The following is a 27,365-nucleotide window of genomic DNA, read 5'->3' on the forward strand; positions in this document are numbered from 1 at the left end:
GCCCTGTTGTCTGGCAGAAGCACAGTGTGCTTTGTTCTACCAGTGAGGTCAGAAGTCCCGTGTCTTCCAAGTATGCTCAGTTCTGAAAGGCATATTTTTCTCTTCACCTAAAATAACCACCTGATTTGATGTGGGGTTTTTGGGGTTTTTTTTTGTTTTTGTTTTTTTTTTAAATATTTGGCCTGTATTTTGAAGAAAACTAGTTAGATCTCTTTTCATTACTAAGGATTTGTGGGTGCTGTTACAGAAGTCACCTCTATAAGTATCAATATAATCTGAAAGGTGGAAGATTAGGGGCAGAGATCCTCTTGATGTATTTATTAGTTAGGTCCTTTCATAAAGTGCTATATTGCTGTAGTAATTAACTTCAATTTAGGGAATCTCGTGGGCAGATTAGAAGAATACTTCAGAATGGATTCTTAATCTTATGAAAAAGAGCTGGGTCGGATATATTAAAAATAGAGAAATCTCCTTGAAGTAAAGATTTGGGAATATGCCTAAACCACCTGAGCTGTTTTTCCTTAAATGTCAGCCTTTTTATTTCAGCTTCTTGGCAGACTGCTACGCTGTCTGAGTGGTGGTGATGTCTACTTTCCTGTTTGCTGCTTTGTTGTGTTTCTAACTGAATGCCTCTCTCTTTTTAATTTCTGTGGCAGCATCCCTTGCTCCTCCTCCCCCCTCCATCCTACAGGTAACTCCACAGTTACCACTAATGGGATTTGTGGCCAGAGTTCAAGAAAACAGTAAGTTTGCTGCTTCCTCGTGCTATCATTTATTGCTGGATGTGACTTTTGTTTTGAGTGGATGAAAGATTTGTCTGAACATAGCCAGAATTCTGCCTTCTGCTGCCTCTGCAAGTTTGTCTGAAATTGTGAAGGGAGGGAAAAGGAAATAATTTTACTGGAGGAACCTCATCCTTCCTTATCTGAATTTTATTGTCTCTAGTGTATTTCCATTGGTACCAGTGCAACTAATTGGGATAGGTAGTCTTACTTCAACCTGCCACCATGGTTTTAGAGACATTTTCAGGGTTATACTACTGTTTATTTTCAGTTTCAGATGCTCCTCCCCCTCCACCGCCTGTGGATGAGCCAGTGTTCGATGAATCTCCACCTCCACCCCCACCTCCAGAGGATTATGAAGAGGAGGAAGCAGCTGTGGTGGAGTACAGTGATCCATATGCTGAAGAGGACCCTCCTTGGGCACCGAGGACCTACTTAGAAAAGGGTAGGTTTAGAGCTAGCAGAGATGGTAGGGTTGTGTTTGTAACAACATTTTGTATAAGCTCCTGCCGTCAAACTTGTATGAGATCAAAAATTAATGGATCAGTACAGTAATTGCGCTTGAACTTTGAACACGTGGGTGCATCTGGAGAAGCTCTGCATTGTGTGTTTGGGGCTCTGGAAGGTGCAATACTGCATTGGTGTAGGACAGCTATAAAGCGCTGGATAAAGCCTGACCGAAGCATTACTGTGTAGCTGCATCTAGATGTTTGCCATTTCTGAAGCAGTTGTGCGGAAACACACTGTAGTAAAACTACAGATAAAAATAAACTGAGGAGGTAAATGGCTTCAGGGCAGTTGAATATGAAAACCTCTGTTGCCTGGTGGTGCTCTCTTATGAAACAAAGTCATGTGCCTCTTAGTGAAGAGTGATATAAAATTTAGTGTTGCAAAGCAACCAGGTGTCTCAGTGGATTGACTGTTAGACATATTCAGGCTGCATCAGGGAAAAAACCACATTTACCACACAGGTAAATGCGGTGCTGGACTTGAGGGGAGGGGAAAAAAAAAAAAGAAGTTGGAAGAGGCACTTTCTCCCAACTCTAGCCCAAAGAAAATACTTCTATTCTTGAGGGAGATGGAGGAATATGTGGGAGTTTTTTTTGTTGTTCCTTCACCCTCTGTGTAGCTAGTGTAAGTGTTTAGTGCAAAGAAGTATCTGACTTTGTTGACAAGCTGAGACCATTTGTCAGACAAAGTGGCTGACTCACAGGGTTTTAGCATTACTCTCTCTATCTATTGATCTCTCCACACCCCCAATTAACAGTAAGTGTCACTATTATTCTGTTGATGCACACAAGCACTTTGATTAAAAATTGCTTCAGCATATTCTTGTCAGGAAAGCTTATTTCCAATGAGAGAGGACAGAGAAAAAAAATGGATCTCATATACAAAGTACTTCTCTCATTGTGTAGTTTGGAGAGTGTTCCTGATTATTGATATTGGTTGCCTGGCTTCACAAAATCAGATTTTGGAGTGGCGTGGGGTTCTTCACGTTGCATTTCTTTCTTTGGAGGAGGAGGGCAAATTCCTTCTCATTAATGCCGCTACAGGTCATGTCAACAAATACTGGACATGCTACATTGAAAGGATTCCTCTTTTCTGAGTACTGAGAACACACAGGATCTGCTCAGCTTCATTGTGGTTGATGTATTTTGTGCTGGATGAAGATTGCAGCCATGTTTCTCTTTGATAGGAGACTGAGCGTGAAGAATTTTTTTTCTGTGTTTTTCCAGGCATAAAACAGTCTTTAGTCCAATTCTACATTCATAACACTATCTTTGTTATGTTTCTGTTATTCCTGCCACCTGGTCCTCAGCAAATCCTCAGTGGCATGTCAGCTAGGAGTAAAAGAGAAAAAAAAAGGGGACCCCGATGTGCATTTCCTGTTCATAGTGTCTCATACTAATGCAAAGGGTGTGTGTATGTGTGTATTTGTGGGGAAGAGAAACCACTAAATCATGTGGCATGTGGCCTGGGAAAAGAACTTTCTAATTGAAGAAATAATGACATTTGAATTACAGCACATAGTTCTGATCTGCATTTCTGTCTGACTTCTCTGAGCTTCTGAACTGAAATAAGTTGTACAGGTGCATGTATGCCCAGACCTGTTTTGTCTCTCCAGGCACTTGTGTTTTCGTATTTACAGGGAAAATCACATGGGATAGCAAAACTGTAACAGGAGTCTGTAAAGATAAGCTGGAGAGCAAACCATAATTTTGACCTGTATTTTGAAAACTAGTGTCTAAAACATCTAAAAGATTGGTCTGTTCTTAGCAACAGTCATGGAAGTAACAAAAAATTAAAGTACTTACAATATATGAAGAACTGTTAAATAATAGTTTTAGGATACCAGAAAAAATGAGATATTGGCGTAAGTCTGGATTCTGTTGTAGTTATATGAATAACTCTACTTATATTTAGCCCACACCTTGAGATTTTACTGCTTTGCTGGAGTTGGAAGAGAAATGCTTGGTTGTGATTTTTTTTTTTTCCCCCATTGCAAACAAGCTTTAAAGTTAATGAAAAGCCCTACACTAAAAGAGGACTTTCATACTCAAAGAATGGGTATGTTTATCCTGCTATGAACAAATAATGCTTTATCTTCTGCAAAATAATTATTCCTATGGCAACTCCTTAAGTTCCTATAAATAGTATTCTGTGCCATGTGATTCAAAGCAAACAAAACTGTTGGAAGGAAATGGCTGTTCAAATACTGTTAACCTCAGTAAGTAGAATAGCAGTTCCTAGGATTTGTTCTTTTGGTATGACTGTTCACTTCTTTAAGTTCACGTGAAAGCATTTCTAATATGGTTAGTGTAGATAATCTTTGCAAGTGAGACTGGAGAAACTGTGGGACATCAAGAAGATGTCAAATATGTATTGCTCTTCAGTATGGTCCTGTTCTATAGAGGTGTCATACAATGTGGGAGGTATATTTAACACTGAGTCATGCTCTAACCTGCAGCTGGAACCCTTAGTAGGATACAATTACTGGGGATGTTGAACTTGAGGACAACTACCACTGGCAACAGCCATCCAGTAGTGTCCAGGAAAGCGTGCTGCAGTTTTCCTTTGAGCTGTGTGTCTGGTGCGTGGCTTGGGAGGGTTTGCAAATCAGACAAACAGAAATGAGTATCCAGAAGGAAAAATTGCCTTCATACCGCGCAGAGAAAGTATGTGGTCAGAGCTGTCAGACTTCGGTTGGATCATCAGTGTGGCCTACATTCGTGGTCAGTTTGATGTAACAGAGTTCATCCAAACTCTGCAATTGTTGAAGAACCAAAGGTCACTGATTGGAAAAATATCAACCTAAATGAGTAATTCTGTTTTTCATATCCGCATTGAAACAAGTTCAGATAGAAACTGAAAGAGGCCCTGGCTCTGCCTCGCAGGGAAGGATGCCACATCCTGAGTCAGTACTGCTGCTTCCTGTCTCATCTGGAGCCTTTTTTGCAATACTGGCCCAGGCTCCTGGTAACTCTGTGTGACAGGCTCACAGCTTGAACTGGTGGGACTACAGACAGAAGGATTAAATAGTCTTTCAGAGAAAGGAACATTGCCGGTACAAAAGGAAAATGCAAGGAGCAGTGGTGATGTGAAAACAAAACCAGGCTTCAGGTAATTTTATAAGGGGCTTAACAAGAAGTGAATTCTCATCACAAACTTAGGGAAGAGTTTCCTACTTGTGAGCATGAAATAATGAATCCATTCAGTATCACAAGGGACGAGAGTACACTATAAAAAAGGAGAAAGAAAGGAATTGGAAGTTACAGTGATCCTTGGACTATTATTATTATAAAGAGAATGAGGAACAATAGTACAGCGACTCTAAGAGGAAGTGTGTTTTAGATGAACACCTAGATATACAAGACAGTTAAAAAGAATTTTGAAGGACTTAAATTGAATATATTGTGTTCGTATAGCGATTTCTGTTTTTCAAGCTATAAGTATTCATTTTTCCATTTGTGTTTTGTTTCCTTAGAATAATGTCTAAAACTAGTTAGAGCGAGTTACTTAACAACTGTGCTGGCATAAGTGTGGAGCCAGTAACACCTGTTTTTTGAATATGCTCTGGTCAAATGATACAAGTCTCCCGTTGGGAGATTTACTTTTTGGGGAAAAAAAAAAAAAATCTCTGTACATACTGTGGTTTTCCACTAGGATTGATTTGTATCTTTCACTCTATAACCTCTTCTGGATCCAGGTTTCCGTAGTAAATATTTATATTGAATTCTGTGCTCCGTCAAAATGAAATTACCTATTTTGAAAAGAATGATGAGTTTAGTTCATCACTGTGCTCATATACACATGCCGTTATGTTTGCCTCCTTGCTTTAGTTTAGGATGTCTTTTCTTTCTATCCCCAGTACAACATTTTAGGATTACTGTCCAACATCCATTTTGCTTCAGCGGCAGCACAGCATGTTTCATTGCCAAGTGCTCAACGCAGACTGATGCTCTAAGGTATTCAGAGTCCAGCATAGCTAATTTTCTGTTTGGAAAGCATAATGATAGGACTGAGAAGGAAAAACATATCAAGCTGATGTCTATTTTCTGCCATTTCAGGACAGTGGTCTCTTTAATATTTACCAATGGTTTGTCTACTTTCTTTGACTTTCCTAACAGCTTCCGTATCCCTAGTAAAATATTCTGCAGCTGTAAGAAGCATGTCCTGATATAAACATAGATTTTGTTTCAGAGAACCACCTTGCATCTCCCTAGCTTCTAGCTGGGATTCACCCACCTTGGCACCCTGGAAGTGACTTCTAGCTACTGGGACTGCACATACGCATTTGACAGATTTAAATGTGGAGGTGGCTGAGGTAGATGGAAATCTGGGGCATTAGTCTTGGCTCATTCCTACTGTGATCTGAAGGCAACTCTTATTACTTCTTCTTGCATGTGTTCCTGCTGGCTTTTAGCTGTGCAGAGATCTTGCTTTGCACATATATCTAATATATGAATCTTGGAGTAGGTCTGAGTGGTCATAGCCATGGGGACATCCATCTCCTTGTATTGTTCCACACCGAAAAGGTAAATTTTCGTTACCAATTTGTAAACTTTTCCTCTAGTGGATCTGGAAATAGTGAAGATATAAAAGTAGTCCTGGCTCATGTTTGTCAAATCATGAGCTTTTATAAAAGGGTTTGGAAGAAACTGCCCCTCTTCACAGGTCATTCTTAGCAGGTATAGAGGTGAGGGGGCAGTGCAGTTCTCAGAGATTGCCTGGAATGTAGGGAACTTTGTAGGAGGTAGATTGATTTTATTCTTCCTTCATGTACCTCTCCTAACAGTCACGCTCTGTTCTTTCCTAGTGGTGGCGATCTACGACTACACAAAGGACAAAGAAGATGAGCTCTCGTTTCAGGAAGGTGCCATCATTTATGTCATTAAGAAAAATGATGACGGCTGGTATGAGGGGGTCATGAATGGAGTGACTGGGCTTTTCCCAGGGAACTATGTGGAGTCAATCATGCATTACTCAGAGTGAAGACTAGAGGACGGAATACTGCATCTCCTGCTGCAGGAGCTGTCAGGGCTTCCCACATCTCCACCAGCCTCTGGGGGCCCCCATCCAGTGTGACTGAATGAAGGAGAACTATAACAACCACTCTTTTTTTTTTTTTTTTCTTTTTTTTTTTGGTCATTCTAAACAATAGTGATTTGAGTTGTTTGAACAAATGGCTCTTCCGGCTGCCAGCAGAAGCCCATCTGACATTTCACTGAGCAGACCCATTCAGATGTAACAAACTCATTGAGTAGCTGATACTTCAGTTGAATTCTGACTTCTTCTGACAGGCTTTGGGATCTGCTTCAGGAATCCTGCGTGACCTCACGGTACTACTGTTGGCAGCAGTGCCTGGCGCTTGGGATGTCCTGAAAGCTTGCGATGAAGGGTTACTGGCTGGTGGACATCCCTCCTGTTTCTACACTTACACTCCTGTGCAGCTGGAAGAACAGTTGTGTGCTAGAAAGCATTGGGATTTCTGCACAGAGCCATTCCTGTAACTGACTTCCAGATAGCTGGATACATCTTTAGCATAAACACTTCTGCAGCTGCTCTGCACATGTAGGCTGACACGGGCACACAGAGCTGGCTTTCATTCGCTCACCTTTCCGTTTAGACAATTAAGATGGCTGCAGCCCAGAGGACCCCCACCCCTGTTCCCTCATCTTTTGAATGCCACAGATTTTTTTTTTTTGTGTTCTGCACTGATGTAAATGTGCTCCTCTCCGCAGCGAGCTACTTGCCATGGGTGCTGCTGGTTTAAACAGAACTCACAGATGCCGTTGATGGTGAAGGCGAAACAAAGTTTACAGGTCCTCCTGGGGTCTGAGGATAAACTCTAGGGGCTGTGATCTGTGGTTCACATCTGCTCACGCCTGCTTGCACTAGAGAAACTTACCCCCAGCTTTAGTCTTATGCACAATATAATCTTAAAAATCCAATCAGGTATTGTAAAATCGGCTATTTTGTACTTGATGACTAGATTTGCATATGTACTGTGAGAGCCCTTTGCAGAGGCAGGATAAACGGCAATTGTCGTCTTCGTGTCTGTTGCCAAAAATCTCTTCAGTGGAAGTAAAAAGGGCTGTTGTGTGTACTGGTTTCCCATGGAAATCCAAGCAGTAACTAGTAGTAGTCCTATCTCTTCCCCCAGCCCCCTCCATTGTTGTTATAAAGAAATAGATACTTCGAGCTGTAGTGGTGGATCTGGGGTGGAGAAATACAAAGTGAAGGCTGTGTAGCCCCTTGTGTTGAGTTTGCTTTTTAGTCTCAGTTAAAAATGCTGCTCAGTGATTCTGCTTAGCAGATCCGTGTTAAGTGATGGCTGTACTAGTCTGCCCTTAGGAAGGACTAAAGGGTATCTTTGGGTAAATGTTATGCATTAACAGAGTGAACTGATTAAAGCTCCTGTTGCAGTCCCGTTAGCCTGCAAATTGAGCAAACCCCTGTATGGGCATCCTCCTGGACAAGTTTTGACTGTTGCCTGGCCAAGTTCCAGCTGATACTGGCACTAGTCTGTCAAAGCGAGACAGTGCCGCAGCTCTCTTCTGAGGCCTTTGTGTAAAACAGAGCTGTGCGCAGGAGAGCAGTGCTGGGGTGGGGTTTGTGATGGTGTAGGTAGTGATACGGGTTGTTGACTCAATCCACTGGCTTGGTAATTAGTGCAATATCAGGATGGAGGTGGAGGTTTGGTGCACACCTGGGCAGGGATGTGCCATAGCTGCTCGAGGGGGAAGGAGGAAACAAACATGTGAGTTGTGTTTGTGGGACTGGGATGGATTTGAGCACCTGCTGTGAGCTTGCTGAAGAGTGCATTAACTCCTGTGATAGTGCAGAAGGAACTAGTTTGCTTGAAGCCTGCAGGAGGTACAGCTTAGAAGAAACCGGTACAAAGGCAGAAGTTACTTTCTCCCCTGCTCGGTCCACAGCTGTGTAGCCAAGACACTGTGGTCTTTCTGGAAGTTGACAGCATTATTGTTTGGGATAAGTGTTAGCCAGAACAGATACCCTTCTACCTTCCTCTGTGAAAATTTCTGTCTCACAGTCAGACTAACAGAAGCAGCCATGTTCAGTTCCCTCAGCCTATCAGTTCTCTGGGAGCAATCCTAGGAACCACTGGTTGTGCAGTCACAGGAAGGACTGTTTCTAGCGTCAGAAGGCGGGTCTACACTTTTTGCACAAGGACATGGTGCTTGCAGCCTGGCTGGTGGCCCCAGTGATGGAACAGCAGTATTACACAAGCCTTTGGTGCTTGCAGAGTAGCTGTGCTTTCCAGGAGCTTTTCAGTTTTTCTTGCCCTGAGAGTGTTTGTGGTAAAGACTGAGCACGCAGAGCTCAAATGCTTCAAGTTATGGCATTTGAATGAGTTACTAAATGAGAGCTGAACCTCACTTCCTGTGCACCCATGCTCCAGCTGGGAGGTCATGCATTAGTGAGATGTGTCTTTAACTCAGTCTGTGTAAGCGCATGCGCTTGAATGCTTCTGACGGGTGAGTGAGGATAGCGTGTACTTACACCGTGTGTGATACACAGCTGTGTCCTTCATTCAGCTGGTGGTTCATCTTGCAAGATTTCTGTGTTGGGAGGACAGAGCAGTGTGAACTCTGGGAAGTGCTGAATGCTTGCCAGAGCTCAGCACAGATGAGGCCTCAAAACCTTGAAAGTGGAATGTGTGAAGCTCCTTAAAGAACTGGCTTTGTTCTGATGAGCCAGGGGTTAGGGTCCCTGCTCATAGCACGTGGAATTGTTTATCCTGCAAGAGCTGCTGTGGATGGAATTTTTGGTTCACCTCCTGCTGGTTTTATGCTTTATTACGCAGTACTAATGTAAAGAAATTTGTTGAGTTTTATGCGTATTTTTTATTTTGTACAGACTTTCATTCTGTGGCTTGTTTGGGGATGATGGGATGTAATGGTCATCGACCAGGCCAAGGTAAATAGGCTTTGTATATTAATGTTACATAGATTGCATGCTAGTAAAGTCAGTGAGGGTTGTGTTTCCAGTTTTGTCCCTTGTACTTCTCCTTCTCCAAAACAAATATCCCCCCCATTTTAATTTAAGTGTTTGCTTTAAAAAGGGGGTGGAGTATGGAAGGGGCGAGGAGAACAGAGAAACACCTCAGTATTTCCAACAGGTGCACAGCATCTCTTCAATGAATTCTCATGCCACAGCTGAAGGTGTTCAGCAGCACAGACTGTTGAATCAGCAGTGTGTAGGCATGAAAGAGACTTGGGGGATGGGGGACGGGGAAGGAGGGGAAGGAGACACTTCAGAATAGCCCACAGTGTGGTATGGCCTAAATGAATGTTTCTGCTTTTGTGAGAGCTGCCTTAGCCCAGCCAGGTGTTGTCACTGTGCACAGAAATTGGTCAGCATCCTCTAGTGGTGTATTTTGCCTTGGTTTGCTGCATCAGAGATATTCTCTTTTGCTTTTGGTCCAAGGGACAAAGCTATTAACTACAGCAGCCTCTGCCACATCTCTGCATGAGAGGTCTGACTGAGTCTGGCCCCATCTAGTGCCCAAGCAGGTTATTTTTCTGGTGCCTTCTTTCTAGACTGAGGGATGGCTGAGGTTGCATGTGTCTTGCTTGTTATATTCCCCCCCCCCCCGCTTTTTTTTCCCCCTTTCCCCCTATGATGGATTAATGTTCTTTGTTTCTCCCTGGCTGTGGCAGCAGAGGGCTGAGCAGAGCAGGAGCAAATTTTGCACTCGAGTGTCCCAATAGTGCACCCACTGGCTGGAGTAGGCAGCAGCGAGCCAAAACAATGCCTGAAGACTTGCTGGCCTGACTGGTTACACAGAGGCAGACACTGGTGCACTGGAGAGCCATTGCTTCCACTGGAGGACAAGTGTAGCATGGCCCCAGTGCAGATGGCAGAGCTTGCTTTTTGTTAACAAGAGGCAAACCATGTTCCTGGGACTCAGCTAGGCCTTGCAGTTAGTTAAGTTGGGCGTTTCTGAAAGTAGCTGGAGATAGCTGCTAGTTTGAACTGTACCTGGGCATTTTCTTTCTTTGCTGCTGAAGGTTCTTGGTGACAGCTGAAGTTGAGGTTGGCAGTGATGCAGCTCCTGAAGTTACACTTCTTTTATCTTGGGTGTTTCAGTTGATCGTGAAAAGAAAGTGAGGCAGCAGCAAGACCAGTGCTCCTTTTCTGGCAGAGGATTGGCTGCCTGCCTGGTGTTTATGCATGTGGTGTTGACTAGAGGCGGAGGAGGGCTGTGCAAGGATACAAACTATTGTGATTCTGTAGTGTCTCCTACCTGTGCTTGAAGGTGACTTCATGCTGTGCTCTTCCAGCAACTTCCACCAGTTCCTAGCAAGCACTGCAGATGTTCCTCTGCCAGAAATGAGCTTTCTTTTTATAATTTATGTCTCTGGGCTTCAGGAATAAAGCAAAACTTCCATGTTTTCCTTTCTGCAAGGATGAGTCTTTATGTGGGGTAGTATTTACAGGGCTTCTCCTCCTGGAGGGACGACAGGACATCTTGTGAAACAGGTGTTTGTTCTCTGCAGAACAACTTGTTGGATGCTGTTCCAGGATGCTGTTGGAAAGACCATGTTGCCGTGGCTCCTGTTCGGAGCAGTACTTGCATAGAGAGTCAGCGTGACTGGCTGAGCACTGTAGCATTTCAGGAAGCATTACAGACCCCAGAGACTTCAGTTCCTATGTTGACAATAGCGGCAGTGACAAACTGTTGCATTCACTACAGCAAGTATTTATAGCCCTAGAGAAGATGGTGCTGTAAATGAAGCACTTGCAGCTGGATGATGGGCTATAGTTTGTGAGGTGCCACGTTCAAGGATTTATTGTGCTTTACAGGTATATTCACCTTCCCCACCTTTTTGCACCAAGCAGTATTAGGCACTGTCACATTTTGTGGATAAAATGGCATTATACAGAGGTCAGAATAGTGCAAGAAAGTTTGTGCTTTGCTTCCGCTTCCCCTTCTCCCCGCCCAGTAGCTGAAGTCAGTCTGTGGCAACAGTCCTATTGATCTACTTTTGATTTTGGAACTGCAAGAATAGTGGGACCCCCACCTCATGTCCATGGGAAGTCTGCTGAAAGCTTGATGCGGCCAAGGTTTCTAGAAAGAATAATTCACAAACCATGGTGTTCTGCTGCTCTCATTCAAAAAAACCCACCTGTGTCTCCTGTGCAATCATCTCCTGCCCATGCAGGATGTGTTTTTTCTTTAGTACTAAACATATTAATTTTATTAGCACGTTTACTTATTACAGAACAGTAAACTCAGCAGCAGCCTGTTGTCCAGAGGTGAGCCTACACCCAGCATCCTGCTGAACACCATCGTGGTGACTCTGCTGAAACGTGTGCAGTACATTTGTTTCTCTTAAAAACTCAGAAGAATCCTACTGCTACTAACTACTGAGGAAGAGCTATGTACAAACTCATCTCCATTACGGCGCCTTGCTAAAGTGCTGACATGTCTGAGATTTTTTTGTAAAGAACAAGTGCTTCTTTTCACATTTGAAAAAGTGTCTTTTGCAACTTGCATGGACAAGTAGTTTCTATGAACTCTGGAAATGTCAGTGTCTAACATGGATTTTGTCCATGCACTTTTTTCTGAAAGCAGATCCCCCGCCACCTTTGGTTTGCAGTCAGAGGAGAAGCACGCTGTGCTTTGCTTTTGGCGCTGCTGATGCAGTGGATGAGTGCAGAGCCCACTGTAAATGACCGAGCCCACAGGACTCTGGGAAGCTGTATGCCACCAGTAACGTTTTCTTGTGTGTGCCATTTGAACCACCTTTCAGTGAGTGCAAAACCCAATTTTTAAATTTTTTTTATTGTACTTGGAATTAACTGTTGCTGTGTACTAAACCCTCTTGTTACGAACCCTAAATAAAAAGAACAAAGCACACGCCCTGTGTTCCCTGAGCGTGCCACTGCTGCGTCACATTCCTTGTCTTTGGCTACAGCCTTCTACAGCGGGAGGACAGGGCGAGTTGCTTGTGCATGCAGGAGCCCCCTCCCAGAGGAGCCCTGCGCACGGCACCTCCCCCAGCAAAGGTATGAGCTGGCAGCAGCTCCTCAACTTCTGTGGGACTGCGCGTTTCCTGTAACCACCACTACTGTGCTGCCTCACATCTCTGCTGTCAAAGCTGGTGCCTGATGCAGGGCCACCCTGTGAGCACAGCTCAGGAGGTGAGTGGAGCCCAACTCCCTACAGCGCGCCCAGAGCGGGCCCACAGCAACACTTACCAGGTGTCAGCGGTTGTTGCGTGAGCAGAGTAGTACGGGACCCTGCACGCCTGAGGAGGCAGGTGGAAAAGGTGAGCCTTCACACCGGGTTCCTCTTTAGACTTGTAACTGGTGTGCACCGTGTTACCTGTACAGCCAGCTCTGACCCACGGGAAAGAACTGTGCAAAGGAACAATGAAAAGCGATTTTATTGAGAGTGAGCATATATAAATGTAACCTGTAAGGCTGTCAAATAGCTGAGCCCTACGGAGGGGAACCCATGGGTGCCCTGAGAACACAATCTGGGTTCTGAACTCATGACAAAAGAAAGGGCAAGACAGAGGATTAAAACAAATTATTAAATTTAACTACATCTTTATTGAATTGTGCATATTCCATTGTATAATGTTCTATATTGGGTACTCTATAATGTATTTTTTTGTCCTCTCCCATGCTTAAAAAAGTATATTTATACATATATTTATATATATTTATAATATGGCAAAGCTCCCCCCAACCTGAAGCTATCAGTCTAAAAGAGCTTTGATTTTTCTTTTTGGAAAGGGAAGAAGAGGGGAGGCAATCCCATTGAAAGATAAAATGTGCAATTTTCTTTTTAAAGCAGTAAACATGAATGTATTTACAGCACTCGGCACACGTTTGCTGCCCAGACAACTCATCATTGCAATGACACTTTTTTCTTACATTTGCATCCCCAGTATTACACAGAATATCACTCGTGGCTGCTAACAATTAGCGTAAGCCATAAACCAAACTGCTGCTCCAGTTAATTTCTGGTCCACATAGTCCACTAGAAGGAGACCTTAGATTTGAAATTACAACTTGTGGCAAAGTCGTTAGCTTTTGTTTTAGAAGTACAAGCTTTCTGCTGCTGCACCAAATCCGCAGCGAGTAGCGTTGGACACAGGTTTGTTTGCTAAGCTGCCTTTTGCTCCAGCCCTCGCAGATGTGTGCCCAGTTATCAGCGCTTGCAAGAGATGCACGACATCTCACAGAGGCAGCCCTGGTCTCTTGCCAAACTTCAGCTCCTGGTGCAAGCACAGCTGTGTGCCTGGAACTGAGCTCTGAATGCATCTTTGGCATCTTGGGAAAGGTGGCAGGAAACTGTTTTCCACTGCAGGGAACAACCAGTTCCATTCCTAAGTCACCTAAAAGACGAGCCACCTTTAAGCATTTAAATAAGGGGGGGTTCCTAAGTCAGTTACTCAAATTTCTTCGTCCTCTGTCCCCTCACTAAACCCCTGCTGGGAGGGATTGTGGAGGCAGCGCTCCTTCCTGCTCTCTAACTCTCCTCACCCAAGACACACACGTGTGATGTACACAACTCACCTCGCTGGGCCAAGCGCCTCAGCACACCAAAGCCATCAACCCAAATCACCGTTTTTCCTATGTTAGTGGCAATTAATTTACCTTATTTACATTACTTTCATCGTGAGGGATAAGCATATGTTGTTGCCTCATTTGCAGTTTTAGTGTCTTAAACTCCTCAAATCTAGGCCAAGCCTGTGCCTCACTGGATCAGAGGATGGGTGAGTGCTGACGCCTCAACACTGGTTTTGTCAGTCTTCATGGGCTTTTTTTTAGTTGAAGGGGGAGAAGAATTCGGAAGGGGAAATTATTCAACTTTAGACAAGCTTAATTATAAGTAGCTTAAACCCCACCAGCACAATACAAAAACCTCTAAGAGAAACTATCCCCTGTAGTGTTAAATCCTCTCTGGGTCGGAGTCTGCTCCCACTGTGTGAGGGAATGCAAAGCTGAACACCAGGAACCACAAATGGGCATTTAGGAAAACCTCTCCTCCCCCTTCCTTCTGTGACTTCCTGTCACCTCCAAGCGAGGAGCGATGCTTGAACAAGTATGGAATCCACACCTTAACAATGAAAAAAGGAGAAAACCCCCAAGCCCCAAACGCCCATGTTCTGGCTGCGTTCTCGCTACCTGCTGTCAGGAAATTGTATCGCTTTCCCAGAGTGCAGCTGACTTTAGCGTGACTCTGTTTGACTCAATACTCATAGTAAGACCCACTTACAATCTAATTTTGAATACGAAACAATTTTACCTGCAATGGTACCACTGAAGTAAAACAAGTAAGTTCTACACAGTTTTCTCTAAGAGGCAGAAAAATTCTTTTATCCTTCTGGTGTTGAAACGGCACTTTTGGTTCTTGAACCGTGGAAAAAATTTTAACTCACAGGAAAAAAACTGGCTGCACTTGAAGCTGATCTGAGTTACCTGGCTGCCTGAGGGCAGAGACAGTTGAAATTATAACACCTTTAAATGTGCGAGTCAAGAACAGGAAATCTTAAACTGCACTTGTTGGAAAAGCTGCTCCCTCTCCCATCAGACCCAAACCCAAAAGGATTCAGGTACCTTTGCTTTGTTTCCCTGATGCATCGGTCAGTCACTGCTGCCCTGCAAGAAACTGCAGATTTGGGTCAGGAAAGGTTGTCTTTGGCTTCGAGGTTGTGCACCAGGTCAGTGGTGCTTTGCCACAGGAGAAACCACTGCACAGGGCAAGGCAGGGCTTTCATCTCCCATAGAAAACAATAGAATTATTTTACTGAGAGACTTGTACCCCAAATCCTTCCCCAGCCAGAGATTTTGAAAGCCTAAACATCCCCCCAGCAAATCCCCCTCAAACGTGACCTACAGCTTGCTTAGAGGAGAGAGAATTTTAAAAAGCAACCCCCCCCCGGCTCTAAGGTCAGTGTTGATGGGAGAGACCCATTTCCCCTTCCAAAGCAACTCCTGGGACACGAACTGCAATGAAAGTGTCCTAGAAGACCAGTTCCCTGCTTTTCACACCTGTGCTGCAGGCATGGAGAAACCTGGCTGAACAGGAGGGACCCCACTGCTTCGTGGTGGATGCTGCTGCTGCTGCTGCTGCTGCTGCTGTGTGTGGCAAAGAGGAAATGACCAAACCTGGAGCAGACTAACAAATGCAACCTGTGCCCTCAGGTGCCCCGGCAGGAGCGGGGCTTTCCCCAACACCTGCCCTAACAAGTGTCAAAGGCATCAAGTAACACAACTCCAGCTATACTCTTTGTGTTTTAGGAAGCCATCTGCTGTCTTTGTGTCCACAGTGTGAAAGCTGAGCTCTCACACGTTCATTTTAATAGCACCAAAATGATTACAGCCCATGTTTGTAGCAGGAAGCTTCTTGCTCCATGTCTGAGATCTGGCCCCTTGGTTTTCTGATTTAAGTAAGTCTAACGGTGCAATTATGAGACCGGTCGGTGCTCATGGGTTAAAATAACTTACTTGCAAATAAGGCATAAACATTTACTGTTACAAAGCCAGTAAACACATTGGAGAAGTTACAAGGAGGGGTCTCACATGCTGAAAAGGCAACCAGGTTGTCTGAACCGCACTTCAGCGCTCAGCTGACAGAAAGTCGGTGGCAGCCACTCGCTGCATTTCTGTATCACTCCTGGCTGAGGCAGCAAGTTGTAAGAGAAGGAACACAGAGTGCCACCTGTGCTGACACTTATTCTTTTTGCTGCGAACTTTAAGGTTTAAATTTCTGTCTCCCAGCAAGCCGCGTAGCAGCCCGCAGAGGTAAGCATGGATTCATCGTCTGGGGAGAAATACTGGGTGAATGGACTTCAGCACAAGAAAATGAGAACAAAGCTCAAATGCCTCTGAAGAAATTGCACTCAAAACATTGCTGTGCTGAGTCCAAAGCCCAGAGGTACCCACACCGAATGAATGAAAGAAAAAGGGCTGGAACTGACACACACCAGTGGAGCCGTCTTGAGGGAAAAGAAAAACAGATGGGCAAGCAGACTTTCCTGACTGCTCTCATCTGGGAGCACACGCTGCATCAGTGCAGGTGTACCTTTGCCAGGGAGTGGGAGAACGTGCCGCTTCCCTGTCCTCAACAACAGCTGAGGGAGTTTCCCACTGGACCTGTGCGCTTTTTGCTCCGCTGGTGGATGTGAGTCCAGGAGCTGCACGCGGTGCCGAGCAGCGGGAGGAACAATGTTGGAAATTACAGCACCCATGAGTCACGGCGCAGCTTCACAGCTGTCCTGTGAAGTTATTCGCCAGCTACACCGAACATGCTTAAAATCAACAATGCAAATGCTTTTAAGGACACTTTATATGCACAAAAATAGTAGAAACAAAACTTTGTGAATAATTTGAAAGGTACAAAAAAGTGCCTGTCCATAGTAGTGCTTTAAAAATGCACACAATGGTATTTACTCTTATTGCTCAAAAAAACTAGTCTGAAATATTAAAACAATTTCCAGAGGTGCTGAAACAGATTTTTAAAAAAATCATAGGAAACAGGTCAGCAGAGACAGCACCGTTAATTTTTCTCTTTTCATGATGCGCTTATTTAAAACTACATCATTATAGATGTGTCATTTCCCCCCTCTAATTAGCAAAGCTTTTTTCTTATTCATAAATTATTCAGAGACATTTATTTTATAATTTGGATTTTTTAAAAAACATTTTATAAAAAAAGGGATGGGGGACACTGTCACAATATTTCATAAATCTATCAGCCTGAATTACTCTGGTAAGAGATTAGTTTACATCTTTTTTTACACATTTGAGGATACTGTCAAGCTACTTCGTTTCATTCTTTGGGAGAAGGAAAACGTGTAAAATTTGCTTTTGGAGAAAAGGTAAAATAACAGTAAACTCCTTTGTCATCCGAGCCCCGCCAGTACCCCCGGCGATGCGGGAAGCTGTAACAGCCGATAGGGCGGGTACAGCCCCAAGTATTTCAGTTACTTTACAGAGGCTGCACCCTGCAACCCTGTAATGGACACGGGGGGGTAGGTAAGATCGCTTACGCTAACCACGCTACCTTATCGTGCCCAAACAGGTGCGTAGGACTACAATGGTGGCACGAAACGGACTTAAGTGCTTGATCTGGTGATGGATGGGCTGTGAATCAGTGGCAAACAAGAAACCCAAACCGAATATGACAGACTCTTTCCTACTCGTATGGGCCCTTAAATTAAATTATTAGCAAATGTTTATTGCCTCTCAGGGTTGTCATTTTTTCCAGTTTTCTCCCTTGACTGCCAGAAGTGCAACTTCATAATCAGCAGGGCTAAGCTCTGTTCCCAGTGTCTGGCAGGTCAAAGAAGAGATAATTCCCACTGTGCTTGGCCTGAAACCGCCACTCTGTTCTCTTTCTAGAAGGGAACATTTCCTGATAGTTTCTAACGGATTACAAACAACGCTTTTTTTAGACATTTCCAGACATTAGTTTTTGTAAAGATAACACATCTTTATCAGGCCCAGAGGCAGTCAGACCGTATGCTCCATATGTGGGAAAACATAAAGCGCTCTACAGACACTTACCTGATCCTTCAGGGAAAGAATTACATATAAGTGATGGATCGGTGTGCATCAGCCTTGCGGTTCGGCATTGGTTGCAAGAGTCCTGGCAGCTTTCAGAACAGGTTAACACAAATATATTCATCTTGAGCCACAGAAACAAATGATTGAGCCTACTATAAAGTTAGAATGGATAACGGATTGGAATAATATATATTTATGCTTCATATGCATGGACAAATATCTTTGAAATAATTTGTAGCAATCAATATTTTTAAACTATTTGGAAGGGAGGGGGAGGCTCTTTATAGTATAAATATATTTCACTCCAGCCCACTATATATAAAATCTATGTTCTTTCTCTGAACATACTCATTTTCAGTAGTATTATGACCAGAATGTTTCGGTATGTTGCATCGGTACTTTTCAATCCATGGACAAGGAACAGTTACCAGCAGAACACCTCAGCTCTGCACCGCTCACCCGCCACCACCTGACAAGAGGTCTGGGGCGAGGGGTTTAAATCTTTCTTTCTTTAAAGTGCGCCCTACATCTTCATCTTTGTGGTACAATTTGCATACTTACAGAGCCCGATTCCAGATAATATAGTGACTGAAACAATAAATACGGTTCTACAAAAACATTCTGGTTATCTTCTATAATTGCGACGAAATATATCACAATATATTATATACCTACACTTATAATACATGCACAAACATGTCTCACATGGACAGACACTACAAAAATCATTTCCCCTCCTTCCCTAAATGCAGAAAAAGTAAGAAAACGGGTTTTGGTCCAATCCATATGAAGGGTAAAAGAAACTGAAATGCTAAGTCAATGCCTCTCTACCCACCTTTCCCGATAAAATACCAACACCCCCAACCCTCAGCTTTTTTGGCCTCGCCATGGAAGGGGAAAGTCTTTACATTTAGCCTTAACTACAGTTGGAGATCACCTCTTTTGATGGGACTATCATCCACGTGCCCACATTCTCTCCAAGTGCACCAGATTACAGGTTGGCCAATCACAGAGCGGCCCACAAGTCACGGAGAGCACCAGCCACTGAGGACCGACTACCAGTCCCGTGACAGCTTGGTGTTCTGATCCCTTTTGGGAGGCGCAGGAGGTGGCCCCCTCCGTAACGTTGCATAGCCGGATATATGACCACCCCCGAAACTGGTTGTCTTCTGCTGGTCAGCCAGCAGCTCTGGCGGAGGCGGAGGCAGGGCCATGTCATCCATGGTGGCCGTGGGCTCTGTTCTGGATATCCGCGCAGAGGACAGGGAGCCGTGCCGGGTGATGGATTTCCGCTGCAGCGTCCGGTTGAGGTCTGCCAGGAACCCTGGCTGAACGCTAAGGCTGGACTTGGGAGAAGTGGGCACTTGAGGGCCAGCGGACCCCGGTGGCTCTGCGACCTCTGCCTGTGTCAGTCGAGTGCTGTCGTTCCTCTTGGGACGCGTGGGTGGCGGGGCTTTTTTCACAGATGGTTTTGACCATGCCTGAGGTTGGGGATTGACAACAGCAACTTTTGGGGAGGTGCTGCCTGAAAACACGGATGGGATCTCAACTGGCGGGAGCGGAAGATCTATTTCAGGTGGTGGTGGCGGAAAGTCTGAATCGGATGGTGGTGAAGGGAATTCGACCACAGGTTCCTTCCCAGACACACCTGGAACGGGAGCCTTGGCCAGGATCCCTCCTTGTGGAAGGACAATGGGCAGGCTCACCCCAGAAAGGTTGAGCTTTCCTGGCTTTGGAGGGGCTGCAGGAGGCGATGACTCCTTGCAAGAAGACCCTGACGGCTCTGGGGTGTGTGCAAATTTGCTGACAAGGCGGTCCACTGAAGGTCTCTTGGACTCGTGGTACTCAGTGGAGCTGGTGGACTTGATGCTGGAGTTTCGCTGAGGTGTTGGAGGTGGTTTCTTCCCTCCAGGGCTTGATGTCTTGCTGGTCTTTTTGACTGGAGACCCTGATTTGTCAGGGGGGGGAGAACCTGCAGAGGAAGCTGGGGAAGAAGGTGGAGGAGGAAACACTAAGCTGCTCTCTGGTGGAGGAGGAGGAAAATCTGGTGAGGGAGCAGAAGCGGGCTGCCATTTAGGCTTGGCCTTCACTGCTGGAGGTGACTGTGGAGCCACACTCAGTGGAAGGGGTTTCAGAGGCTGGGGCTCAGCGGCAGGTGGGGTGGGAGGAGGTGGGAACTGGCTAACTATCTGTTTCACCACCGATGGCACTGGGGACTGGGGAGACGGAGGAGGCTTCACAGAGAAGCTCTGCTGCTTTGGGAACGTTGGGGGGGGAGTTGGGCCGGGAGGGGCTGGGGGCAGCGGGGGCACCTGGGGAGAGGTGACGCTTGGCTGTTTCTTCATTGCAAGCGGCGGGGGAGCTGGCAGAGGAGGGGTGGCATGCGTGACCCCTGGTGACGCTGCCTTCCCACTAGGCTGCGGGGGCAGAGCTGCCATGACAGGCTTTGGGGGTGCCTGGGGCGGGATCGGGGCCGGCACGGGAGGGGGAGGCGGTGGCAACGAGGAGGTGGCAGCGGCCTGGCTCATATTTGGTTGAACCTGATGGATTTTGGGGGGTGGCGGTGGTGGCGTGAACTGTGGCACAGAGGGGGCACATGGTGCCGGCTTCAGCTGTGCCATGGCCGAGCCCGGCGTCGGGGGTGGCGGCGGCGGTGGGGGAGGCGGCACGGCCCCGTTGGGGGGCACTGGTATCTGGGGCTTCGCTGGGGGCGGCTGCTGGGCAGCAGGAGCTTTGGAGAAAGGCCCGCCGTGCTGGGCAGCGTTCTGCAGCCGGGTGATGGTGCTGTACTTGACAAACATGGCAGCGGGAGAGCCGGCGGACGAGGCTGCCTGGCTGGGCAGCGGGGGTGGCGGCGGCGGTGGGGGTGGGGGGGGTGGCGGGGGAGGTGGGGGAGGCGGGGGCAGCGGGGGCGAAGGCTGTGAGGCAGCGTACGGGGTCGCCACTTTGGTTTGTGGGGACACGGGCGGTGCCACAGACACGAAGGGCCGAGCTGCGGGCTCCGTGCGGGCCTACGGGGAAGGGATTTTTAGTGACAGTGGAAAGGGAGGAGAAGAAAAAGGAGAGAAGAGAGGGAGGGGGGAGGGAGACAAAGAGATTATAAAGTCAAGGTCTAAATGTGCCTGTCATTAAAAATTAAGTAGCAGATTACAGCATGCAGGAAGTATTAGCAAAACAACACAGCGAGAGACAACTCCGTCCACCGACAGCCCGGACGCAGCGGTGCGAGCCGGCAGGCAGGGAGGGAGCTGGCAAGAACCAGTGGAGCCAGGTCTGCTCCAAGCGAGGCTGAACGTCAGGAAGAAAACACATCGGTCTTCTCCCTTCTGTGGGGCAGGCAGCTGTACCCACGAGAATCACCGGTTCTCTGCTGGGCAGAGTGGTGACGCAAAGCCAGCACCAGTATGGTGACTCCCCAGGGCACCACAGGCCATGGCAGAGGACACTGGGCAGAGAAGAGACGCTGTGGACATCTCCTCAGCTCAGTACGATCAGAGTCAAACCACACGTGGCCTCCCAGAGCTGGTGTCCAGCCTTTACATTGGTTAGCTCAGGCCTTACGCAGTTTGCTCTTACAAAAATGCAGAAATACTGAACTGCTCTGAAACACGTGAAGGGCTCTGCAGGAATACTCTGAGATCCTTCCACTCCACATATTCTGATATCCAAGAGCAGTAAGGGGGAAGAAAAAAAAAAACACAAGGAAAAAGAGGGAGAACTGAGGTTTCCTGAAAAACTTCCCCAGAAGGAAATGTTTATAGACATCTGCAAGAGAAAGTTAGCTGGGGAAAGAAAAGCTAGACATGCAACCACTCTGTTAAGCAGAAAAAGAAGAGAGGGAAAAGCTAAGGGGAGGAGCACTGGGAAGGCAGCAGGCAATGTTTTAGTCTACTTGCTGGGTTTTGCTCATTAAATTGTTTCTCAAAAATTGTAAGCCTACATCCCTGTTAAAAATTAAAAGCAATTATATTCCTCAAATTTATAAACATTTTCCTAAGTGGTTTGGCTCCAAGCCAAGGTGTGAATGTCACAGCGCTCAGCACAGAAACATGCATTAGAAATGCAATACCAACACAGGAACTGACCCCTCTAGTGTACCTTTGCTTCTTATTAGGTACCTTGCCACGCGTTAGCCCAATTACGCTCATTTGCACTGCATAAACAGTTTGAACATTGCTTTGATCTAAACACAGGCGCACAGAGTTTCTCTATGCACAGAACACCAAAAGGATTAGAGTCAGAAACAACAAACAGTGATTTGCAACACACAGGGGCTGTGCCTCTACCTGTCACATTGGGTCTGGAAGGCAAGAGTTCTGGAGCTAAATCAAGGTGTACACAAAACAAAACAGGAGAGAAATCTTGATCTCTTGCAAGTGTTAGTCTGTAAATTACCACTCTCCCAATCACCCAGGTTAATGAATTTTCAAGTAGAACCACCTGACCTTAATTGTGCCCTGTATAAGGCACCACGGGTGTGATGACCTTAGCTGTGCTGAGCTTCACTTTTGACACCTGAGACAGCAAAAGGCAACAGGAAAAATAAAAGCAGCATAAAACAGATAGAGAGGGAGACCAAGGCGTAACAGAACAGCTGTCCCTGAAGGGCAAGACCTTGGAAAATCTTGAATTTGTCACTTAAAGCACACTCGGTGAGCACAAACTTTTATGTCTGTCGTTGTAGCATCCCATCTGAAATAATGTGTTCAAAATCTAACAAGCAGAATGAGCCATGATGAAATCTTCACCACCCAACTGTGAAGAACGTCAACAAACAAAGTACTCTTTAGGCATACAGCAATCTTTCAAAATACGAAGTGGATAGATTACCTGCATTTTGGGAAAGGTGGGTTTTTAATCTTAAATATATTTGAAACAGAGAGGAACTTTCCTCGTATCCATTGAAGACAGTAATTTCCACAGTAAGCAAATTAAACACTCAGAAAACAGAAATTAATACTGTGCATCTCGGGAAAAGGAGTCCCGCCTCTCTCCACAGAATCAAATTAAATATCCACAACCAGAAACATACTCAAGTGATATTTTCTTTACAGAAGAACTCTGAGGCAGATCATTGTCCTTGTTACTATGTGGTGTCCTTCTTTCTGTCTGGAAAAATTATTACTATCAATTAGTATTTGTAATGTGCATCTTAATGACTATCTGCAACTCCTAGAAATGCTATAAAAATAATAGTATCACCTTTTAAAAGCAAAAGTTTTTTTTTTTTTTTTTAGTAGCTTTTCCTAATAAAGCCAAGCTTTTGCAATTGAAATGTTTGCCATCTATTTTCCTATGCTGGTTGCTTCTGGATCAGTGAGCAAATTTCAGCCAAATAGGACAGACCACTAGAAATGTCAATGTTTCAAATTCAAGACATTGTGAAGTTACTGGCATCTGATAAATGAGGGAAAAGCAGGCAGAACTCACCCATTTTTAACCTGCTGAGCAGTTAGCCATTGCCTGCCTAGAACAACACCCTGGCTAGCTGGCCAGCCTCAGCGTAATCTCCCTGCCGAGCCCAAGCATGCTCTGTTCTGCTCTGCTTGCTGAGGGGGATGAGACAAGGGTGACAAGGCAGGAATGCATGGTTGTGGAAGGGCAAGGGACATGCTCCATTAATTTTGCCACTTGCAGCAACTTGCCTGTATGAACTCCCCAAGCCAGCTTTGCCACCAAAGCACTGTGCAATAACCACCTCTGAAATAACTCTTTGGAGAACAATCTGCCTAAAGTAGCTTGTCTCGGTACCACTGCCACTCCAGCTACCTTCTAATGTAAATCACCATTTTTTCCACCACTGTTGTTCCCTTTCTTGCCACACAGTTTAACATCTTCGACTGCCAATCGGATTAGTTAAGTCCCTTAGGCCAGACCTGCACAGGATTAAAAAGTATGTACTGTAGTTTCACTGAAGGTAAATTTGTCACCAGTTTACTCACACTTTTTTTTGCATGGCTTCAAACTATAATTTTACATGGCTCCTTTAATTTAGATTCTTTGGACGTTTTAGGGCAATTCACTCGCTTGTGTTATGCACGAGGAAAAGAAATACACCTTTTCCTGGATTTGTGCATAGAAATGTCCAGTTGATGAAATCTTGAGACATGGATGGCCTTCAGCAGGGAACAGTCTGAATATTTTATTTTTAAAATTGCTTTAATTAGATAACAAAAATTCTTGGGGTTTATTTAAATGAGCAACCGCCAGCCGCACTATGGATTTGTTAAGTACAACAGCGATCTCACTGTGGTAAACGTCAAACTTCTGTCTAAAAGCTCACAGGAAGTGTAGCAAAAAGATTTTCACATCAAACTCAGAATTTTAGGAAACAATACCATTACAGTTCTCCCAGCAGTACCCTATCATCTCTCTCAGACACATGCTAGACAGACTCATGCCCTATCTTTTGCATCTGTCTTGATACTGCAGAAATGACGCACCCTGAATACATACACAAGCCATCAGCTGATGAACATGCACCAGGGGTTGCACTCATGCAGTAGAAACACTGGGATCACAATTTAGCAAGCTACATTCCTGGGCTGAGTACTATATGACTACTAGAATCATACTGTATTATTACTAGGATCAAACAATTTCCAAGTCATCAGGCACTACAGAAAAGTTATAAATTCCAAAGAATGCAGCCACGTCAGTTTTCACATTGTGACACATGTGCGTTCTTATTTGAAAATGTAATGTTGTATCTTAGTTTTAGTTATTTATCTAATGCACCAATGTCAGGGGTAGCAACCTGTGGTTTTAGTTTCAGAATGCCTGCTTCTTTAGCTTGAAGCATCCTGCCAATGTACTTCCACATGTAACTGCTGCAGTTAATACCAACATCATTGCTGTTCAGGGCCTGGAAATTCCTTTCAGCCTGACAACAAACCAGACCAAGTGGCAATTCTATCGTGTTCGGAAGTATTCACCACAGGGACTACACCAGTCAACTATGACAGAAAGAAAAGTAACTAAACCACAATAGACCTGAGTCCCAGACTTCAATAGGTTAAAATCACTTATAACACTCTACCAGCAACAGGAGATACTACATCTGCCTCAATCCACAACTGCTGGCAATTTTAGTACTTCTGCTTTGACCATATCTAGGGTTACTGTTTCCATTTCCACCAAATGTAAGAGAAAACATTTGAGTAAAAACTACCAGAGTACTTCTTACAATAGATATACCTGCCTTCAGGTCTCAGTTATTCACATCTTTACAATGAGAAGATGTGGCTTGTTAACTGGAGAAAGATCTTAGTGAAAGAATTTCATTCAACTTCTTAACAGCTGATCTTTTAATTTTGTCTTTATTCAACATTAGTTTATAGGATTCTATGAGAAGGGCTGTATCATGCCTTCAAAGAACAGAGGGCTTCTGTGCACAGAAACAAAAGGAAAAACAGAAGGTTTCAGGGCTAGATTTGCTGAAAGAGTGATTCCTGAAAAAAACAATTATATGGCAGTGTTTGTCAATAACAGAGTAAAAAAAAAAAAGAGAAGAAATCCCACTTAGGACAGAGGCAGAAGAGCTATCACTCTGTCTTGTACATTTTGTTGGGCGTTGGCTCTCAAACTAAAGTCTTCTTGTTACCTTGCTGGATTCCTCCAGTTGAGTGCCTCGTTTCCAGGCCTCAGAGAACATGGAGCTGACAATACTTTGAGAACGGACATGTCCAGCTGGCTGGGTGTCAGAAACTCCACTGTCAGACTGATTAGAATGGTTCGACTGAGATTCTGTTTAGAAGAAAGTTAAGAAACAGTTAGCATATCTTTCTGAATGCAAAAGTAGAGTCAGAGTGCTTATAATGCAACTGCACGTGACATTTATTGGTCACATTTGTTAAACATGCTATCCCACCAAAGGACATTGTTCTTTGGATGTCTTCATATAGCAGATGAAAAAAAGGTAATTAAATCTTTCTATTACGAGACAGATCACAGACACAGATCACATTACCTGGCAAACTAGATGAGCTGGAGCCTGACTTGATACTGGAGCTAGACAGGGAAGTCCAGTCATACGCCGATTCTGTTCTCTTCAAAGCTTCCTGATAGTTCATGTATAGTTGCTTCCCATACTAAGCAAAATGACAAACAAATTGAACAACTGTATAGGCTGTGTACCCTTTTCAGATTGTCAAGCTTCACCTCTGGCTTCTCTATTCCATCTTCCCCCTCCAACTCCCCCCAAGAGAAACAAAAGAGTCTTTCTTACAGACCGTGATGTCAGAATTTTGTAGTGTGACAAGAAGAGGTGCAGCAGAAACAGAAGAAAGGGCCCAATTACTGAACTATCATAAAAAAGCCTAATGATTTCACAAAGGAATGTAAGATGTAAGAAGACTGTACAGTTCATGGTCAGAAGCGTTAAACAGAGGAAAGCCAGATTTAGCATGTATTTTGCTATGTAACTGTAAATGGTTTCAAACAGATGACAACAATTCATGACAACAGTGCCAGACTGCCTAGAAGGTTACCTTAGCAATGCGGATGCCGTTGATCCATTGGTGTAGAGTTCTTACATCATCGCAGCAAAGATACTTGATATACTGGGATTTCTTCTGGATCTGAGGATGCTGCAGAAAAATTGTTAATCCTCATCAATATTTTAATAGCTAAGAATGCAAGGAAAGCCAGTCATCTGCTGACATCTATGCAGGCAAACTTAATGCTGGAAGCTCTTCAGCAGTAGTCAAACCCACTTAAAAACGTTTGAGAGTATGAGTTTGAAGTTGCAATGGGGTTTGCTTCAGACACAGATTGGCAGTGTGTCCAACATGTACGGACTTCAGGTTTGAGACACTGAGAAAGGGTGAATCTTTCAGTGTTTTAGTATTTTTCATTTCTACCTACCTATCAGTCTTCTGTGCCTCTAAGGCTCTTTAGAAATCTTCAAACAGTCAAGCAAAGCAGTCAGAACAATCTCAGCTTTTCTCCTTTCTGCTCTATGGACTAACTCACCATCTGAGGGAGGTAACTAATATCTCAACTTCCTCACACACCAAAACAAACTGGAGAGAAAAACATTATTCTTCTCTGCTTTTGTATGGCTTGAGTGAGGTACTTTGCAAATGACGTGCAGTTAAACACAATTCCATTTGCAGTTTGTAAGGCCTTCAAGGTCCCCACCCTACTGATGCAGGCTATAATCTAAAATAATTGCTGCTCCTATATGCATGTAGAAAAAAAGAAAAGGCGCTGTATTTATCAATTCAGCAGTCAAGAAAGAAATGTATATTTCTAAAAAGCACAAAAAAATTACTTCATGAACAAGCTATTTTTTTCCCTGGACTTGTTAAAAAGTTTGGCTATCTGGAAATAAAAGAACCTCTCAGAAATCTAACATTTAGGACCAAGGAGCTAATATGATATGTTAGCATACAAATGTTATACTTAACAATAGCAGAGTATCTGTCTTGCACAGTAAGGGATCAAGATAAACAAAGGAAGCAAACATATAAAGACAAATCCATGAACTGATGTCATGCTATTTTTTTCTACTTGTTCTTTCTACCT

General features: G+C 44.6%; 2 protein-coding genes across 20 annotated transcripts in view; one reads left to right on the top strand and one right to left on the bottom strand.

Moving 5' to 3' along the window:
- The window catches only part of ABI2 (abl interactor 2), a 68,468-nt gene extending 57,318 nt beyond the window's left edge, over positions 1 to 11,150 (top strand). For 9 of the 18 annotated variants that reach the window (XM_054069993.1, XM_054070000.1, XM_054069994.1 and 6 more), the window contains 3 exons: positions 657 to 743; positions 1,054 to 1,227; positions 6,100 to 11,150. In XM_054069993.1, the coding sequence (XP_053925968.1) occupies positions 657 to 743; positions 1,054 to 1,227; positions 6,100 to 6,275 (437 nt within the window). In that variant the 3' untranslated portion in view covers positions 6,276 to 11,150. The remainder of the gene's footprint in view (positions 1 to 656; positions 744 to 1,053; positions 1,228 to 6,099) is intronic. The other 9 variants (XM_054069996.1, XM_054070005.1, XM_054069997.1 and 6 more) reach the window with 1 other exon arrangement.
- A 142-nt stretch (positions 11,151 to 11,292) lies between these two features.
- The window catches only part of RAPH1 (Ras association (RalGDS/AF-6) and pleckstrin homology domains 1), a 95,968-nt gene continuing 79,895 nt past the window's right edge, over positions 11,293 to 27,365 (bottom strand). The window contains exons 11-14 of one of the 2 annotated variants that reach the window (XM_054069991.1): positions 26,327 to 26,425; positions 25,807 to 25,927; positions 25,441 to 25,583; positions 11,293 to 20,848 (exon numbers count right to left, since the gene is read on the bottom strand). In XM_054069991.1, the coding sequence (XP_053925966.1) occupies positions 18,893 to 20,848; positions 25,441 to 25,583; positions 25,807 to 25,927; positions 26,327 to 26,425 (2,319 nt within the window). In that variant the 3' untranslated portion in view covers positions 11,293 to 18,892. Of the gene's footprint in view, positions 20,849 to 20,896; positions 25,584 to 25,806; positions 25,928 to 26,326; positions 26,426 to 27,365 lie in introns of those variants that run through there. The other variant, XM_054069992.1, reaches the window with a different exon arrangement.

The sequence above is a fragment of the Cuculus canorus genome, chromosome 6 (assembly GCF_017976375.1).
Source record: "Cuculus canorus isolate bCucCan1 chromosome 6, bCucCan1.pri, whole genome shotgun sequence".
NCBI lineage: Eukaryota > Metazoa > Chordata > Aves > Cuculiformes > Cuculidae > Cuculus > Cuculus canorus.